At 45.0% G+C, this 20632-nt stretch overlaps 1 protein-coding gene across 6 annotated transcripts in view; it reads right to left on the bottom strand.

Moving 5' to 3' along the window:
* trpn1 (transient receptor potential cation channel, subfamily N, member 1) overlaps window positions 1-20401 on the bottom strand; it is a 375819-nt gene extending 355418 nt beyond the window's left edge. For 5 of the 6 annotated variants that reach the window (XM_068031338.1, XM_068031337.1, XM_068031341.1 and 2 more), the window contains exons 1-2: window positions 20203-20401; window positions 4343-4444 (exon numbers count right to left, since the gene is read on the bottom strand). In XM_068031338.1, coding sequence (XP_067887439.1) covers window positions 4343-4444; window positions 20203-20352 — 252 coding nt within the window. In that variant the 5' untranslated portion in view covers window positions 20353-20401. The remainder of the gene's footprint in view (window positions 1-4342; window positions 4445-20202) is intronic. The other variant, XM_068031339.1, reaches the window with a different exon arrangement.
* Between the last annotated feature and the right edge of the window lie 231 nt (window positions 20402-20632).

Consider the following 20632-nt stretch of genomic DNA (forward strand, 5'->3'; position numbering starts at 1 on the left):
TAATAAATTCCATGTAGATAACATCCACTGCACTACCCTCATCTATACTCCTTGTTACTTCCTCAAAAAATTCAATTAAGTCAGTAAGACATGACCTTCCCTTAACAAATCCATGCTGACTATCCCTGATTAATCCGTGCCTTTCTAAGTGACAGTTCATCCTATCTCTTAGAATTGATTCTATTAATTTTCCCACCACTGAGATCAGACTGACTGGCCAATAATTATTTGGTCTATCCCTCGCACCCTTTTTAAACAATGGTACAACGTTCACAGATCTCCAAGTCTCTAATATCGCACCTGTATCTAGTGAGGATTTGAAAATGATCCTCAAAGAATGCGCTATTTCCTTCCTTGCTTCCTTTAACAGCCTGAGATACAATCCATCTGGCCCTGGTGATTTATCCACTTTCAAGAATGTCAGATCCTCGAGTACTTCCTCTCTCATTATGCTTATCGTATCTAATTTTTCACACTCCTCCTCTTTAACTACAATGTCGGCATCATCCATCTCCTTTGTGAAGACGGAGACAAAGTACTCATTAAGAACCCTGCCCACATCTTCTGCATCCACGCATAAGTTACCTTGTACATCTCTGATAGGCCCTACCCTTTCCTTAGTTATCCTTTTGCTCTTAATGCACTGATAAAACATCTTTGGGTTTTCCTTGATTTTACCTGCCAATAATTTTTCATGTCCTTTCTTTGCTTGCCTAAGTTCCTTTTTTACTTCACCCCTGCACTTTCTATACTCCTGGCTTCCTGGGCCAGCTGAGGTGGGTTCACACCCAACTTTCCAACTAGGGGGCGGGGTAACAACCTTCCCTTTAAATCTTGGCCCTTGTGATAGCAAATTCCACATGCTAACCACCCTCTGGTTAAAACAGTAGAATAACTCAACTGTGCAGCAGAACAGGACTTAATTTAAAATGTATGGTACAATGGTTCTGCTTTGCACCCATCCTTAAATGACATTGCAGTGGGCCTCAAGCAGGTGCTCTGCGTACAACCCACTTCTGCAGCAAATACAACAAACAGAAAAGTACAACAAAGAGAAGCAAACCAATGAACACAAAGCAACCAAATGGTCTAAAGCAAGGCAATAAAATTCACTTTGTGTCTTCCCTCCCCATTAACAATGGCATTAACAAAATAGATAACATGTCGTTATGACCAGGTGAGAAAGGGGTCTAGGGGTTCCCTCTCAGCCTTTGCCTGGTTTGACCGTAACAGGGTTTAATTTTTTTTCAAACACCGTGCTTTTAGCTCCCCCTCAATGAATCCTTGTCCACTGCCCTCCAATTGTAAGGCAAAGAAATCAACCAGACAGGTTTTCTTAGATTTAAACAAGAAAGGTGGAAGTTTATTAACCTTAAAACTCTAATTTGGTTAAAACGACAACGAATACGGGATGCGACCACGCTAGCATGCATATGTGATAAACACTCACATGGATAGAGACAGAAAAGGAGTAAGAATAAGGGGGAAAAGTTTGAAACAGTTGCTGGGGTACATTTATTATCCTTTGACTTCGATGTAGCGTCTTTGATTGCAGTTAAATCTTGCCATTTTGTTGGGGCCCAGTGGACGCTTTCAAACTTGTTTCGATGTAGGAGTCTTTTCTCTTGAGGTTTAAGTGTCTCCAATGGATCTGGAAATTCATAAGAGAGAGAGAGAGAGAGACAGGCAGGAGAGAGACTCTTCAAGTTCAGTTGCAGTCTGACCAAAACTGTTCTGTGAACAGTTCAAAACCAAATCTGGGCCAACAGGTTAGTCATGTGACTAGTTGTTTTTTTAACAAACTCTCCTGCATTTTCTGTGGATTCCTTTCATCTTAGTAGACAATCGCAGAGGGGGGAGGGCCGGCTTGTTCCCACCTTCAATGTTTGGTGATCAAAATCCATTTGGGTTAATTGGATCAGGGAGCCATTCTATTGTCTCTCCAGGCAGCTGTCTCTTAGTATGCAAAATGTTTCCAGCCACTGCTGTGATTTCTTTAAACAAGTTATCTTTTCAGTCCAGCAACAATTTAAAATTAATGTTCAAATGACCGAAGTTCTTGGCAGGTGGGGTCTTCATGACAATGCATAGACTTTACATAGAATCTACAGCACAGAAACAGGACATTCAGCCTGAGAAAATGGATGGAATGAGCCAAAAAAACCAGCTCATCAAGCATTTTCCTTCCACATATATAAAATCCCTATCACCTAGGTGTTCGACATAGATAGACTCCACTCCAGCAAATAATCTCCTGAAATCTCTCCCTGCCAGCCAAAGAAGTCAAACTCAATAATATCCATCCACACACATATAGGCAGCATTCACCTCCATTACCTAACCCCAGTCAGTTGCTTTCCATTGAAATTCTTGTAATACGTAACACTGTATGAAACTCATCAAAAGACGCAACTCTTTAATATCATTTGGGGTGATGTGCATACGAACATACGAACATACGTACATACGAGCATACGATTTTTTTTTTATTCATTCAGGGATGTGGGCGTCGCTGGCCAGGCCAGCATTTATTGCCCATCCCTAATTGCCCTTGAGAAGGTGGTGGTGAGCTGCCTTCTTGAACCGCTGCAATCCATTTGGGGTAGGTATACCCACAGTGCTGTTAGGAAGAGAGTTCCAGGATTTTGACCCATCGACAGTGAAGGAACAGCGATATAGTTCCAAGTCAGGATGGTGTGTGACTTGGAGGGGAACTTGCAGGTGGTGGTGTTCCCATGCATTTGCTGCCCTTGTCCTTCTAGTTGGTAGAGGTCGCGAGTTTGGAAGGTGCTGTCTAATCAGCCTTGGTGCATTGCTGCAGTGCATCTTGTAGATGGTACACACTGCTGCTACTGTGCGTCAGTGTTGGAGGGAATGAATGTAGATGGGGTGCCAATCAAGCGGGCTGCTTTGTCCTGGACGGTGTCAAGCTTCTTGAGTGTTGTTGGAGCTGCACCCATCCAGGCAAGTGGAGAGTATTCCATCACACTCCTGACTTGGGCCTTGTAGATGTTGGACAGGCTTTGGGGAGTCAGGAAGTGAGTTACTCACTGCAGGATTCCTAGCCTCTGACCTGCTCTTGTAGCCATGGTATTTATATGGCTATTCCAGTTCAGTTTCTGGTCAATGGTAGCCCCTAGGATGTTGATATTGGGGGATTCAGCCATGGTAATGCCATTGAATGTCAAGGGGAGATGGTTAGATTCTCTCTTGGTGGAGATGGTCATTGCCTGGCAATTGTGTGGCACGAATGTTACTTGCCACTTATCAGCCCAAACCTGTATATTGTCCAAGCCTTGCTGCATTTCTACACGGACTGCTTCAGTATCTGAGGAGTCACCAATGGTGCTGAACATTGTGCAATCATCAGCGGACATTCCCACTTCTGACTTATGATTGAAGGAAGGTCATTGATGAAGCAGCTGAAGATGGTTGGGCCTAGGACACTACCCTGAGGAACTCCTGCAGTGATGTCCTGTAGCTCAGATGATTGACCTCCAACAACCACAACCATCTTCCTTTGCGCTAGGTATGACTCCAACCAGCGGAGGGTTTTCCCCCTGATTCCCATTGACCTCAGTTTTGCTAGGGCTCCTTGATGCCATACTTGGTCAAATGCTGCCTTGATGTCAAGGGCAGTCACTCTCACCTCACCTCTTGAGTTCAGCTCTTTTGGTCACATGACACTGGGAGCCAGTACCTCCAGCCACACTCCTGTGCAATATGCACAACAGACTGTAGATCCGAGAAGTACCAAGAAAAGTATGAAACATCTGTATAATCTACATGATATATCAAATATTAGTACAAAATCCATGTTGTCTCAGATTATTTTGGGAAGTTATCTCTCTACTGTGGTATGCCTTCTAGGGGGGTGGCGCAGTGGTTAGCATCACAGCTCCAGCAATCTGGGTTCAATTCTGGGTACTGCCTGTGTGGAGTTTGCAAGTTCTCCCTGTGACTGCGTGGGTGCTCTGGTTTCCTCCCACAGCCAAAGACTTGCAGGTCGATAGGTAAATTGGCCATGGTAAATTGCCCCTAGTGTAGGTAGGTGGTAGGAGAATTGAGGGAAGGTGGGGAAATGGGATTAATGTAGGATTAGTATAAATGGGTGGTTGTTGGTCAGCATATACTTGGTGGGCTGAAGGGCCTGTTTCAGTGCTGTGTCTCGCTATGATCTATGATATCATGCACAATGAAAGATAGGTCATGAACACACCACATACTTGCTATATAAACAAAAGCGAAAGATTAGTGGGGTTGGTCTTTTATATCGCCTGCTTCATACAGATACACACACTGAATAAAATAGTTTGGTTTATGTCAATGACTTGGAACTAACCTTTGACCGATCAATCTGATTGGCTCCTAACTCAAACAGCCTTTCCACAATAGTCAATTTGCTATCTCGAACAGCGATCAAAAGTGGAGTCAGACCAGATTCCTGCGAATCAAAACACGTTACGCTTAATAAAACAAATATCTTTAAAAGTGTGTTTAAGTGAAATCTGCTTCTGTGAAAATGTAGAATCATCAAATGAAAGTGTCAGATTCAATCACTGGTCCCTGCTAAACAGCATCAGGTGGCATTGTGTAAGAACACTACAATTGGCCTCAGTGCCTCTGGATTAGGGAAGACAAAATCAACCAGGGCTCGCAATTCTGGTGGATATCCTGTAACCCCTGATGAAAGTGCATCTGTGCAGACATTGGCTAATACAGTGTTGTATGCTTCTGTTGCACTCAAATAGTCCACTGACACTCACTGTCAAGGCTAAAACAGAAAGAAGTAATGAGCAAGGTAACAAAGAACAACGATCATATGTGGTGTTGTAGCTCAAAAAGGAGCGAAAGTCTTCAGATAAAGGAACCTTCCAACTTTAGGGTTACAATATTTTCTGAATTAAATCCGGGGACACATGGGTGGGACCAGGGCAAAGTAGTCAGGACAGAAAATTAAGGTTGCGCAGTGTAGCGAGGCAAGATTTTTTTTATCAGGCTATATTTTAATATTTGCACATATATACTACGAATGCAAAACCAATGCGCATAGAATTACCATTGATGTCATCTCACATTATGGAATGAATACAGTAACACCATTCATGAAATCAGTGCTTCGTACCCACTGTCTATACGGCCTAGTCCGCATTGGCTCAAATTTGCGAAAAGAATTGGTAACAGAACTTGAACTAGCAAGAACTGTAAGAGCAGCTTTATGTTTCATGGTAATTTTCTGTTCTTTTATCGATGTCCTGCCTCCACTCAAAATGGAAAATACTGACTGGTATATGAACATAATATGTTTCTTTTCCAGTTGGTCATAAATATGGAAAATCCTTTTGAAGCCGCAATTACACTTTTTCAGAATGCCATTTTAATTCTCTATTGAATTGCGAATCTTGCATGCATTCAACATCATATGCCATTCAGTCAGCATCGGAACTTGTTGTACCATCTATATGAAAGCTAACAGCGATAATAATAATAACAGAAATGCTCTGGATATTTCTCCCTAATACATTTATGATAATTAAGACATTTAACAGTGACCTTTATCCAAGATGACTTACATGACATATTCTGTGCTGTACCTCAGTTATGCATTAGGCATATTCCAACACGAGAAATTAAAAGTTAGGATATGCAGAGCCAAGTTTCGTGAACCAGGGAGTCTTCCAGGGACACTGTGTGCCAAGCAACAGAGTACCTTATCCAGGGACTAGCGTTGAAAATCAGAGATACAGGTTCACACTATCCAACTTAGCTTCAACACCCCATCATTATCCAGTTGAAAAAAAACCTCTGAAATGAATGGCCTCTGGTCTTTCACATGACACTATGATTATCCTAAAGTCACAGAGTGGGTTAGAAAAAGAAAGCAAGAAAAAAGCCAGTAATGAAAAACAATGGCCAGGATTTTACACGCCCCGCCCGGGAGCTGCTGGAAGGTGGGAGGCGGAGGGGCGGGGTGGGGTGGTGTAAAATTGGGTGGGATGGTGGCAGTGCTAATCATAATCTGCATAAATGATTTGGATGGGGGGACTGAATGTAATATTGCCAAGTTTGCTGATCACACAGAACTAGGTGGGAATGTGAGTTGTTTGGAGGATGCAAAGAGGCATCAAGGAGATTTAGACAGGCTGGTTGAGTGGGCAAGAACATGGCACATGGAATATAATGTGGAAAAATGTGAAGTTATCCATTTTGATAGGAAAAACCAAAATGTCTAAAGAAGTCTTGCTGCAACTGTATACAGCCTTGGTGAGACTGCACCCTGGAGTATTGTATACGATTTGGTCTCCTTATCTAAGAAAGGATATACTTGCTGTAGAGGGAGTGCATTGAAGGTTCACCAGACTGATCCCTCAGATGGCAGAATTGTCCTATGAGGAGAGTTTGAGGAGACTGGACCTATATGCTCTGGAGTTTAGAAGAATGAGAGGTGATCTCATTGAAGCATACAATGTTCTTACAGGGCTCAACAGGTTTGATGCAGGAAGGATGTTTCCCCTGGCTGGAGGGTCTAGAACCAGGGGACACAGTCTCAGAATAAGGGGTAGGCCATTTAGAACTGAGATGGGGAGGAATTTCTTCACACAGAGGGTGGTGAAACTTTGGAATTCTCTCCCCCAGAGGGCTGTGGAGGCTCAGTCATTGAGTATGTTCAAGACATGGAGGCCCCCCCCCCCCAAAGTGGCATGGGCCACCCCTGCTGGGACCACACCCCCTCGTGATTGACCCCCCACCTCGTGGGGCCTGGTGGATAGGTCCAGGCGAGTCCCAACTCCACTTACCTTATTCTCTGACCTCTATCGCTGGCTGGGTCTGAGGACTGATGCAATCCCAGCAGTGGCCACTGCTCCCAGCTGGGCTGCTGGGACTGAAGAGCTGCTGGCCCTCTGATTGGCTGGCAACATCCTGCCTCAGAGGGGCAACAGCCACAATTGCAGATAGTTAATTGGCTGAGGGTCATTAAATATAGTCATAGCAGGGCCATCACCTCCTCATGAAATCCCGGCCAATGGGTTTCTTTGCCATAAATTAAGGTTGAAACCACTTTGCTTTTCCCAAAGCAATGTACAGTCAAGGCAGCAAACAAAACTATGAGCCTTATCTGTGGAATTCAAGTCCATGCAAAGTCCAGGTTTTCCAGTTTAGCTTCTTCACATTAGGATGATGGGAGAAATAAATATATCTTACAGTTTAATAAATAACACCATGTAGGAATTAACCTTGTGGCAAAATCTTGCACAAATATGCAGTTTGCACTTAAAATAAATCAATGAATTAAGTTGTGCTTTCATGAGAGATAATAAAACCGGATGGACCACTCGACATTAACCTAGGCACGACAACAAAGGAACACACCGCTCTGTCGACATTGCAAAGCCCTCCTCAGCAACATTCTGGGAACTTATCCCAAAATTAGGGGAACAAGCAACAGCCTGACATTGTCATCTTCACAGAATCATAACTTTCAGCCGAAGTTCCAGACTCCTCAAGACAAAAGCAAAATACTGCAGATGTAGGAAATCTGAAATAAAAACAGAATATGCTGGCAATACTCAGCAGGTCAGGCAGCATCTGTGGATTGAGAAACAGTGTTAACGCTTCAGGTCAATGACCTTTCACCACAGATGCCGCCTGTCCTGCTGAGTATTGCCAGCATTTTCTGTTTTCGTCCCAGATCCCTCAATCACCAACCTTCGGTATGTTATGTCTCACAGTGATGTACAGTGGGGAGGGAGTTGCCCTGGGAGTCCTCAATATTGACTTCAGGCCCCATGAGGTCTCATGGCATCAGGCCAAACATGGGCAGGATTGCCACCTACTACCCTCTACAGGGCCAGCTAATGAATCAGTGCTCCTCCATGTAGAACACCAGTTGGAAGACGGTCTGCAGGTACTAAGGGCAAAGTACTCCAGATGGAGACTTCAATGTCCATCACCAAGAGTGGTTCACTTGCAACACTACTGCCAGAGCTGGTCGAGTTCTGAAGGACATAGCTCCCAGACTGTGCCTGCAGCAGGTGGTGAGAGAACCAACATGAAGGAAAATCCAATTTGATCTTGTCCTCACCAATCTACTTGTTGCAGATGCATCTGTCCATGACAGTACTGGTAGAAGGAACCACCGCACAGTCCTTGTGGAGACAGAGTCCTGTCATCACACTGAGGATACCCTCCATCATGTGGTGTCGCACTACATCATGGGAATGGGATAAATTCAGAAGATATCCAGCAGATCAAAACTGAGCATCCATGAGGCACTGTGAGCCATCAGCAGTAGCAGAACTGTATTGCATCACAATCTGTAACCTCATGGCCCACCACATTCCTCATTCTACCATTACCATCATGAGAGTGGGCCAACCCCTGGTTTCATTAGAAGTATAGAACAGCATGTCAGGAGCAGCACCAGGCATATGTAAAATTGAGGTTCCAACTTCGAACACCTACAACACAGGACTACATGTATGCTAAACAGAGGAAGCAGCATGCTATAGACAGGGCTAAGCAATCCCACAACCAACGGATCAGATCAAAGCTCTGCAGTCCTGCACTCTACGTGATATCAAGGAACAGCTGAGCACACTGGATACAGCAAAGGCTATGGGCCCTGACAACATCCAGGCTGTAGTGCTGAAGATTTGTGCTTCAGAACTAGCCTGTAGCCAAACTGCTCCACTACAGTTACAACACTGGCATGTACCCAACAAAGCAGAAAATTGCCCAAGTATGTCCCGTCCACAAAAAGTAGGACAAATCAAATCCAGCCAATTACCACCCCATCAGCCAACTCTCAATCATCAGCAAAATGACGGAAGGTGTCATCGACAGTGCTATCAAGCAGCACTTACTCAGCATTAACCTACTCATTGATGCTCAGTCTGGGTTCCGCCAGGACCACACAGATCCAGACTTCATTACAGCGTTGGTCCAAACATGGACAAAAGAGCAGAATTCCAGAGGTGAGGTGAGAGTGAGTGCAGTATTTGACTGAATGTGGCATCAACGTGCCTGAGTAAAACTGGTCAATGAGAATCAGGGGGAAAACTCTCCACTGGCTGGAGTCATAATGGAAGATGGTTGTGGTTGGTGAAGGCCAATCATCTCAGCCCCAGGACATCACTGGAAGAGTTCCTCAGGGTAGTGTCCTAGGCCCAACCATCTTCAGAAGTGGGGGATATAGGCTGATCGCACAGTGTTCAATTCCATTTGCAACTCCTCAGATCATGAAGCCGTTCATGCTCACATGCAATAAAATTTGGAGAACATTCAGGCTTGGGCTGATAAATGCCATGCAATATTCATGCCACAGAGGTGTCAGGCAATAATCATCTCCAAAAACACAAGGTCTAACCACCTTCTGATGTCATTCAAAGGCATTACCATCATTGAATCACCCATTATCAACATGCTGAGGGTTACCATTAACCAGAAACTTAACTGGACCAGTCACATAAATACTCTGGCTATAACAGCACATCAGAGGTTGGGAATTCTGCAGCAAGTGACTCACTTCCTAATTCTCCAAATCCTTTCCACCATCTACAAGGCACAAGGCAGGAGTGTGATGAAATACACCCCAATCACGTGTATGATTGCAGCTCCAGCAACACTCAAAAAACCGCAGGCCTGCTAAATAATTACTTTGCATAGGTCTTCACATAGGCTCATAGAATCATAGAATGGTTATAGCACAGAAGGAGGCCATTCAGCCCGTTGTGTCTGGGCTGGCTCTCTGTAAGAGCAACTCACCTAGTGCCGCTCCCCCACCTTTTCCTCATTGCAATTTTTTCCAATTCAGTTAGTTATCCAATTCCCTTTTGAAAATCGTGATTGAATCTGCCTCTACTGCACTCTCAGGCACTGCATTACAGATCGTAAACACTTGCTACGAAAAAAAAGTTTTCCCTCATGTCGTTTGTTCTTTTGCCATTCATCTTAAACCAGTGTCCTCTGGTTCTCTACCATTCTGCCAATGGAAACAGTTTCTTCCTATCTACTCTGTGCAGACCCCTCATGATTTAGAATGCCTGTATCAAATTTACTCTCAACCATCTCTTCTCCAAGGAGAACAGCCCCAGCTTCTGCAATCTATCTATGTAACTGAAGTTCCTCATCCCTGGAACCATTCTCGTAAATCTTTCCTGCACCCTCTCCAATGCCTTCACATCATTCCTAAAGTGTGGTGTCCAGAATTGGACACAATATTGCAGTTGAGGTCAAACCAGTGATATATAAAAGTTCACCATAACTGACTTTTGTACTCTATGCCTCTCTTTATAAGGTCCAGGACCCTATATGCTTTATTTACCACTTTCTCAACCCTCAACCCCCCCAGCCCTGCCACCTTCAACTATTTGTGCACATACACTTCCAGGTCCCTCTGCTCCTGCACCTCCTTTATAATTTTATATTGCCTCACCTCGTTCAACTGCCAAAATGTAGCACTTCACACTTTTCTGCATTAAACTTCATCTGCCACCTGTCTGCCCATTCACGTCTATGTCCTCTCGAAGTCTATCACAATCCTCCTCACAGATCACAACACTTCCAAGTTTTGTGTCATCTGAAAATTTTGAAATTGTGCCCTATACACCCAAGTCCAGGTCATTAATATAAATCAAGAAAAGATGTGGTCCTAACACCAAACCCTGGAGAACCCCACTATATACGTTCCTCCAGTCTGAAAAACAACCGTTCATAGAATCATAGAAAGATGCATGCAATAAGTGTACAACTGTAATCATGGGGGACTTAAATCTAATTATAGACTGGTCAAACCAAATTAGCAATAATACTGTGGAGGAGGATTTCCTGGAGTGTGTACGTGACGGTTTTTTAGACCAATACATTGAGGAACAGGCTATCCTAGACTGGGTATTGTGCAATGAGAAAGGATTAATTAAAAATCTTGTTGTGCAGGGTCCCTTGGGGAGGAGCGACCACAACATGATAGAATTCTTCATTAAGATGGAGAGTGAAGTCGTTGAATTCGAAACTAGGGTCTTGAATCTAAATAAAGGAACTACGAAGGTATGAGGCTCAAGTTGGCTATGGTAGATTGGGGTACTTTACTAAAAGGGTTGACGGTGGATAGGCAATGGATAATATTTAAAGAACATGTGTATGAATTACAACAATTATTCATTTCTGTCTGGCGCAAAAATAAAACCAGAAAGGTGACTCAACCGTGGCTTACAAAAAAAATTAGGGATAGTATTAGATCCAAAGAGGAGGCATATAAAATTGCCAGAAAAAGTAGCAAGTCTGAGGATTGGGAGCAGTTTAGAATTCAGCAAAGGAGGATAAAGAGGTTGATTAAGCTGGGGAAAATAGATTATGAGAGTAAACTTGTGGGGAACATAAAAACTGACTGCAAAAGCTTCTATAAATATGAGAAGAGAAAAAGATTAGTGAAGAGAAATGTAGGTCCCTTACAGTCAGAAACGGGGGAAATTATAATGGGGGACAAAAATGGCAGAACAATTAAACACATACTTTGGTTCTGTCTTCACAAAGGAAGACACAAATAACCTCCCAGAAATGTTAGGGAACCAAGGGTCTAATGAGAGGGAGAAAATGAAGGAAATCAGTATTGGTAAATCAACAGTGCTAAAAAATTAAAAGCTGACAAATCCCCAGGGCCTGATAATCTACATCCCAGAGTACTAAAGGAAGTGGCCCTGGAAATAATGGATGCATTGGTGGTCATCTTCCAAAATTCTATAGACTCTGGAGCAGTTCCTACAGATTGGAGGGTCGCAAATGTAACCCCACTATTTAAAAAAAGTGGGAGAGAAAAAATAGGGAATTACAGACCAGTTATCCTTACATCAGTAGTGGGGAAAATGCTACAGTCTATTATAAAGGATGTGAAAGCAGAACACCTAGAAACCAGTGGCTATAAATAAAGAGCGGGGCTCAAGGCCCTTACTTACCTGGGAGCGGAGCGGCAACTGGCAGACCTGCGAGGAAGCTGATCCGGAGCAACGGCTATAAATAAAGAGCCGGGTTCAAGGCCCTTACTTACCTGGGAGCGGAGCAGCGACTGGCAGACCTGCGAGGAAGCTGATCCGGAGTGGCACCAGGCTTCCTGCGCCTCTTGGTGCGCGCTGAGACTCAAAAGAGGAAAACAAAAGACTTACAGTGACAGCACGGGAAATCTGATTGGTTGGGTAAGTAATAGCTGTTAGTCAATTTAAGGGCGGCACAGTGGCGCAGTGGTTAGCAGCCAGCCTTACAGCTCCAGCAACCCAGGTTTGATTCTGGGTACTGCCTGTGCAGAGTTTGCAAGTTCTCCCTGTGACCGCGTGGGTTTCTGCCAGGTGCTCCAGTTTCCTCCCACAGCCCGAAGTCCTGCAGGTTGAGAGGTAAATTGGCCATTGTAAATTGCCCCTAGTGTAGGTAGGTGGTAGGAGAATTGAGGGAAGGTAGGGAATATAGGATTAACGTAGGATTAGTATAAATGGGTGGTTGATGGTCAGCACTGACTCGGTGGGCTGAAGGGCCTGTTTCAGTGCTTTATCTCTCTATGACTCGAAATAGCTTAAAAAAATAAGGGGAAAGATTTTTTTTGAAAAAAGACCTCAAGTGATAAAGTGAGTACCACTAGTGCGTTGTTTTTTAAATTAGTGTAATTTAGATTGTAGTGGGTAGTGTTTGGAGTAGAACAAGGCCCCTGGTGTAATTAATATTTTTAAATTAAGTTGTAACTAATTAATCTAAAGGTAAGTCATGGCAGGAGAGCTCGCACCTGTGATATGCTCCTCCTGCGCTATGTTGGAAATCTGGAAGTGTCCCTGAAGACCATGTATGCAGGACGTGTATCCAGCTGCAGCTACTGGCTACCCGCATTACGGAACTGGAGCTACGGGTGGATTCACTGTGGGGCAGGCGTGATGCTGAGGACGTCGTGGATAGCATGCTTAGCGAGGTGGTCACACCGCAGGCAGAAAAGGGATGGGTGACCACCAGGCAGAGTAGTAGGCGCAGACGGGCAGTGCAGGAGTCCCCTGTGGCCATCCCCCTCTCAAACATATATACCGCTTTGGATACTGTTCTGGGGGATTGGCCTCCCAGGGGAAAGCAGCAACAACCAAATTCGTGGCACCATGGATGGCTCTGCTGCACAGCAGGGAAGGAAAAGGAGTGGAAGATCTATAGTGATAGGGGATTCTATCGTAAGAAAATGTTTCACAGAATCACAGAATAATACAGTGCAGAAGAGGCCCTTTGGTCCATCGAGTCTGCACCGATACATTAAAACACCTGACCTGTCTACCTAATCCCATTTGCCAGCACTTGGCCCATAGCCTTGAATGTTATGACATGCTAAGTGCTCATCCAGGTACTTTTTTTAAAGGATGTGAGGCAACCTACCTCTACCACCCTCCCAGGCAGGGCATTCCAGACCGTCACCACCCTCTGGGTAAAAAAGTTCTTCCTCAAATCCCCCTTAAACCTCCCGCCCCTCACCTTAAGCTTGTGACCCCTCGTAAATGACCCTTCAACTAAGGGGAACAGCTGCTCCCTATCCACCCTGTCCATGCCCCTCATAATCTTGTACACCTCGATCAGGTCACCCCTCAGTCTTCTCTACTCCAGCGAAAACAACCCAAGCCTATCCAACCTCTCTTCATAGCTTAAATCCCAGGCAACATCCTGGTGAATCGTCTCTGCACCCCCTCCAATGCAATCACATCCTTCCTAGAATGTGGCGACCAGAATTGCACACAGTACTCCAGCTGTGGCCTTACCAAAGTTCTGTACAACCCTAACATGACCTCCCTGCTTTTGTAATCTATGCCTCGATTGATAAAGGCAAGTGTCCCATATGCCTTTCTCACCACCCTATTAACCTGCCCTTCTGCCTTCAGAGATCTATGGACAAACACGCCAAGGTCCCTTTGTTCCTCGGAACTTCCCAGTGTCAGGCCATTCATTGAATAATTCCGTGTCACATTACTCCTTCCAAAGTGTATCACCTCACACTTTTCAGCGTTAAATTCCATCTGCCACTTTTCTGCCCATTTGACCATCCCGTCTATATCTTCCTGTAACCCAAGACACTCCACCTCACTGTTAACCACTCGGCCAATCTTTGTGTCATCCGCGAACTTACTGATCCTACCCCCCACATAGTCATCTATGTCGTTTATATAAATGACGAACTATAAATTGATTAAAGATCTTTGGGTTCACCTTGATTTTGCTTGCCAATATTCTTTCATGCCCTCTCTTTCCTTTCCTAATCCCCTTTTTGATTTCACCTCCCCTCCCCCGCCCGCCCCACCCTGACCCTCCACAACTTTCTATACTCCTCTCGGTTTTCTGTAGTATTGAGTTCTCGGTGTCGGACATAAGCTTTCCTTTCATGCCTTATCTTACCCTGTCGGCTCCTTGACATCCATGGGGCTCTAGATTTGGCTGTCTCACCCTTTTTCTTTGTGGGAACATGCTTACTCTGAACCCTTTGAATCTCCCCTTTGAATGCCTCCCACTGTTCTGACACTGATTTACCTTCAAATAGTTGTTTCCAGTCCACTTTCGCTAAATCACTCCTCAGTTGAGTAAAATTGGCCTTGCCCCAATTGTGAAGTCTAACTCCTGTTCTATCTCTGTCCTTTTCCATAATTTTTTTTAAAATTTATTCATTCATGGGATGTGGGCGTCACTGGCCAGGTCAGCATTTATTGCCCATCCCTAATTGCCCTTGAGAAGGTGGTGGTGAGCTGCCTTCTTGAACCGCTGCAGTCCATTTGGGATAGGTATACGTACAATGCTGTTAGGAAGGAAGTTCCAGGATTTTGACCCAGCGACAGTGAAGGAACGCCGATATAGTTCCAAGTCAGGATGGTGTGTGACTTGGAGGGGAACTTGGTGGTGGTGGTGTTCCCATGTCTTTGCTGCCCTTGTTCTTCTAGTTGGTAGAGGTCGATGGTTTGGAAGGTGCTGTCTAAGGAGCCTTGGTGCATTATGTTAAAATTGACTGAATTATGATCACTGCCACCAAAATGCTCTCCCACTGCCACCCCATCCACCTGCCCATCTTAATTTCCTAAAACTAAGTATAACACTACGCCCTCTCTTGTTGGACTTGCTACATACTGGCCAAAAACGTTCTCCTGGATGCACCTCAAGAATTCTGCTCCCTCAATTCCTTTCACACTAACTCCTTTCAGGTGTTAAGGAACGCAAGCTCCAGCAGCTGATGGGGACCAATGCCCCTCCAGATCCTCCCTCCGCTTCACTTCCCTCTGACCCCACCCCTTCTGATCTGACCCCTTGCCGTGTATTCACTATACCCTCTGACCTCCCCCTCTCTGATGCTGAGCGTTCTGTACTCAGCAAAGGTCTCAGTTTTATCCCCTTACGCCCCCACCTCAATGAATTTCGCACTCGGCAAGACGTTGAGCTCTTCTTCCGTCGCCTCCGCCTCCGGGCTCACTTCTTTGACCAGGAGTCCTCCCCCCGACCAGCAGACCCATTCACCCGCCTCCAGCATTCTCCCTCTACCTGGAGCCCTCCCCCTGGCCCCTTACCCGCTCTTGATCTCTTCATTAAAAACTGTCGGCGAGACATTGGTCGTCTCAATTTCTCTGCCCCCCTCACTCACTCTAACCTGCCCCCCTCTGAACTTGAGGCACTCCGTTCTCTCAGGTCTAACCCCGACATAGTCATCAAACCTGCAGACAAGTGTGGTGCTGCTGTCGTATGGCGTACCGACCTCTACCTTGCAGAAGCTCAACGCCAACTCACGGACACTTCTTCCTACCTCCCTCTGGACCATGACCCCACCACCGAACATCAAGCCACCGTCCAAAGGACTGTCACTGACCTCATCTCCTTTGGAGATCTTCCCTCTACAGCTTCCAACCTCATAGTCCCACAACCCCGGACAGCCCGCTTCTACCTCCTTCCCAAAATCCACAAACGGGACTGTCCCGGCAGACCCATTGTGTCAGCCTGCTCCTGCCCCACTGAACTTATTTCTTCCTATCTAGACTCTATCTTTTCTCCGCTGTTCCAGTCTCTTCCCACCTACATCCGTGACTCTTCTGACGCCCTACGTCATTTTGACAATTTCCAGTTTCCTGGTCCCAACCGCCTCCTCTTGACTATGGACGTCCAATCACTCTACACCTCCATCCCCCACCAGGATGGTTTGAGGGCTCTCCGCTTCTTCCTGGAACAGAGGCCCAACCAGTCCCCATCCACCACCACCCTCCTCCGCCTGGCTGAACTTGTTCTCACATTGAACAACTTCTCCTTCAACTCCATGCACTTTCTTCAAGTAAAAGGTGTTGCTATGGGTACCCGCATGGGTCCTAGTTATGCCTGTCTTTTTGTGGGATATGTCAAGCATTCTTTGTTCCAGTCCTACTCAGGCCCCCTCCCCCAACTCTTTTTCCGGTACATCGATGACTGTATCGGTGCCGTTTCCTGCTCCCGCCCCGAACTGGAAAACTTTATTAACTTTGCTTCCAATTTCCACCCTTCTCTCACCTTTACATGGTCCATCTCTGACACTTCCCTTCCCTTCCTCGACTTCTCTGTCTCCATCTCTGGGGATAGGTTGTCTACTAATATCCATTATAAGCCCACCGACTCCCACAGCTACCTCGACTACACTTCTTCACACCCTACCTCCTGCAAGGACTCCATTCCATTCTCCCAGTTTCTCTGTCTCCGACGCATCTGCTCTGATGATGCTACCTTCCATGACGGTGCTTCTGATATGACCTCCTTTTTCCTCAACCGAGGATTTCCCCCCACTGTGGTTGACAGGGCCCTCAACCGTGTCCGGCCCATTCCCCGCACCTCTACCCTCACCCCTTCCCCTCCCTCCCAGAACCGTGACAGGGTTCCCCTTGTCCTCACTTTTCATCCCACCAGCCTCCATATCCAAAGGATCATCCTCCGCCATTTCCGCCACCTCCAGCGTGATGCCACTACCAGTCGCATCTTCCCCTCCCTTCCCCTGTCAGCATTCCGAAGGGATCGTTCCCTCCACGACACCCTGGTCCACTCCTCCATTACCCCCACCACCTCGTCCCCGTCCCATGGCACCTTCCCCTGCAATCGCAGGAGGTGTAATACCTGCCCATTTACCTCCTCTCTCCTCACTATCCCAGGCCCCAAACACTCCTTTCAGGTGAAGCAGCGATTTACTTGTACTTCTTTCAATGTAGTATACTGTATTCACTGCTCACAGTGTGGTCTCCTCTACATTGGGGAGACCAAGCGCAGACTGGGTGACCGCTTTGCGGAACACCTCCGCTCAGTCCGCAAGCAGGACCCTGAGCTTCCGGTTGCTTGCCATTTCAACACTCTCACCTGCTCTCATGCTCACATCTCTGTCCTGGGATTGCTGCAGTGTTCCAGTGAACATCAGCGCAAGCTCGAGGAACAGCATCTCATCTACCGATTAGGCACACTTCAGCCTGCCGGACTGAACATTGAGTTCAATAATTTCAGAGCATGACAGCCCCCCATTTTACTTTCATTTTTAGTTATTTTTTCTTCCTTTTTTTACATTCTTTTTTACATTTTTTACAATCTTTTTTTTGCATTTATTTCATTTCATCTTAGTTTGTTCAGTTTGCTTACCCACTGTTTTTTTTTCAGGTTTGCACTTGCTGCTGTTCTATATTCAGTGTATTAACAGCTAATCTGTACTAATGCTTTGTCTTTCAACACAATATTAACATATTTTTTGCCTTTGCTCCGTGACCTTTTGGTCAGCTATGTGGCCTGGTCCAATCTAGACCTCCTTTGTTATCTCTTGCCCCACCCCACCTCACTTGCTTATAACCTGTGACTTTTCTAATATTTGTCAGTTCCGATGAAGGGTCACTGATCCGAAACGTTAACTCTGCTTCTCTTTCCACAGATGCTGCCAGACCTGCTGAGTGGTTCCAGCATTTCTTGTTTTTATTGCATTTATATAGTGCCTTTCATGACCACAAGACATCCTGAAGTGCTTTACAACTAGTAATTTAATGAGTAGGAAACACTGTAGCCAATTTTCATGCCAGAAGCTCCCACAAAGAGCAATGTGATAATTACCAGATAATCTGTTCTTATGATGTTGATTGAGGGATAAACATTGGCCAGGACATCGGGACATCCCCTGCTCTTCTATCGAAATAGTGCCATGGGGTCTTTTACACCCACCTGAGAGAGCAGACATGGCCTTAGTTTAACGCCTCATCCAAAAGACGGATGAAAAGTATGTGTCATTTTAAATGCAATATGAGCATCTAATGGGACTGATGGCATGGCTCTGTGGAGAGCTGGCATGGACTTGATGGACTAAATGGCCTCCTTCTGTGCCACAAATGACTCTATGACTCTAAGCATTAATATACATTTCTGTGTACACCGCTGAAAAAAGCATAACTCTCCCTAGGGAGAAATGCATTCCTAATTTCTCCATTGCATCAAAAAAGGCTGTAATCCAAATTTCTTAATTATTAACTCGGTCTATAGTTTTGAAGCTTATATCCATGTGAACAATTTGACTGGACTGATTTTATCAATCGCTTTCACAATTCTGAAGTCCTTAATTCACTGCAATCTTCTGTTTTTCAATGAGAATGAATGAGGCTTCCTCAACCTTTTGAGAAACCTGTCTCTACTGCTGTACTGTTTTCCATTTGTGTCCTCTTCTTTCATCTTAAGCAACTATACCTCAACAAGCCAAGTCAATTACTTGAAGAATGAAACAAATGGTCTCCCACATTTGACTCAATCTGCTTAATCTGTCAAAGAGTTGTATGATGGTGTCCCCTTTCTGCTAAACTAAATTTATTATTCATCTATTTAGACACAAATATTACAATAAACACACACGGCAGTTTATGTGTTGCTGAATTTCTGCAGCACAGTAAATCATCCAGTAACTTCCCACAACTTTCAACTGAAAATGACTCTTTTCAAACACTCTATGAAATTAATGTGTTTCCCTTGGCAAATATTTAACCTGATCTTTGTGATTTGGTAAATATGATTTAATAACAATGTATGTTTTATCCTTTCATCCATCATTAAATTCTAATTATTATTTACGGATTTATTTCCTGTGGCATTGCACATAGAAAGTCAAAACCAAATATATTTTCAAGGGAAGTCGGGTGATAGAGCAGTCAATAATTAGACCAGGTAGAGCAGATGCAGTTCAGTCCCCATTTTAAAGTGGTATATTCTTCCCTTATTTTTATATCTCTGTTATAAATTTTAATGGAAACTTTGTATGTTAACTTTCATATTGTATTTACACTCTCCCTCCAGTAGTGGCTCTCAGTACCTCCACGGGCTGGAGGATGTCATTACAATGCTTTACATACCCAGTTTCCATTGTAAATGTGTACTTAGAAATTTCTCATGGAGAAAATAGTCAGGGAGCATGTAGAGGTGTAAGATTTGTAATGTACTGTTTCCCTACATGACAACAATGACCCAACTTCCTAGAAGGGTGGAGGAGGAGTGAGGAATTTGTTTTACGCAGTGACTTGTTATGATCTGGAATGCGCTGCCTGAAAGGGTGGTGGAAGCAGATTCAATTGACCTTTCAAAAGAACTTGAATTCGTACTTGAAAGGGAGGCATTTGCAGAGGTATTGGGGAAAGAAGAGGGGAGTGGGACGAATTGGATAGCTCCTTCAAAGTGCCCGCACAGACGCGATGGGCTGAACGTCCTCCTCTGGGCTGTGTTATCCTATGACTCATAGTGAAAGATCTATGATAACCCAACAAGAAGAAGAATCCTGAATACGCAAGTGATCGATGTGATTTCAGGGGACTTAGTTCATTTTAAGTAGTTTAGTTTGAAAAATGTCAAGCTACCTGAAGAGAGCATCAAGTCCTGAATAAAATGTTGGCTTGCTGTTTGCAGCCTTGTGTTAAGAACAATTAATTTTTCTTTGATAGAGTGACTGATCTTCTGGTGAACTCACAGTATGACCTTTATCTGATTTATCAATCAGCTGCTCTCGGGAACACACACCTTCCAACTCCAACGAGTGAAATACGATTTGCTCTATGAACTTCTACCCTCCCTCCGCGCCTTACATATAAACACAGGTCATTTTGTTACCATTAAGAGGAAAAACTCGGCTGTCCAGAAGCGGATCACCCTGCAGTAATAAACAGAAGGAATGACAAGTAGGAGGAAAAAAGAGTTACACACTTCATCGGTGAGAGTGATGTCTCGGTCTCCCTTGTCCATGCTTTTCAGAGCCTGTTCCAGGGCGCCCCATTCTCCTCTGTTAGCCAGCTGTAAAACACGGCTGCCTGAACACACCGTCGATCCAGAGCTGATGGAACTCGTCTCCGACATCTTCCCAACATTTGATCCAACCAACGTCTCCCTGTTGGAATCGTTTCCCTTTCTCCCCCCACCCCCCCTCCCCACCCCCCTCCCCCCCTCCCTGGCTGGCTCTATTCCGCTCTGTCGCTTTGTGCTGTGGCAGGTTTGAATTTCACTCTGACCGATGGTCCATTTCACTCTCTCCTTCTCTTTGCGGGAGGTAGGGACCAGAGATTGGAGATGGCGTTTTCTCTTTTGATCGGCACCAATCAGGACCCTCAGTCTGCACCAGTGAAACTTTTCTAACTCC

Source organism: Heterodontus francisci, chromosome 5 (genome assembly GCF_036365525.1).
Source record: "Heterodontus francisci isolate sHetFra1 chromosome 5, sHetFra1.hap1, whole genome shotgun sequence".
Classification (NCBI taxonomy): domain Eukaryota; kingdom Metazoa; phylum Chordata; class Chondrichthyes; order Heterodontiformes; family Heterodontidae; genus Heterodontus; species Heterodontus francisci.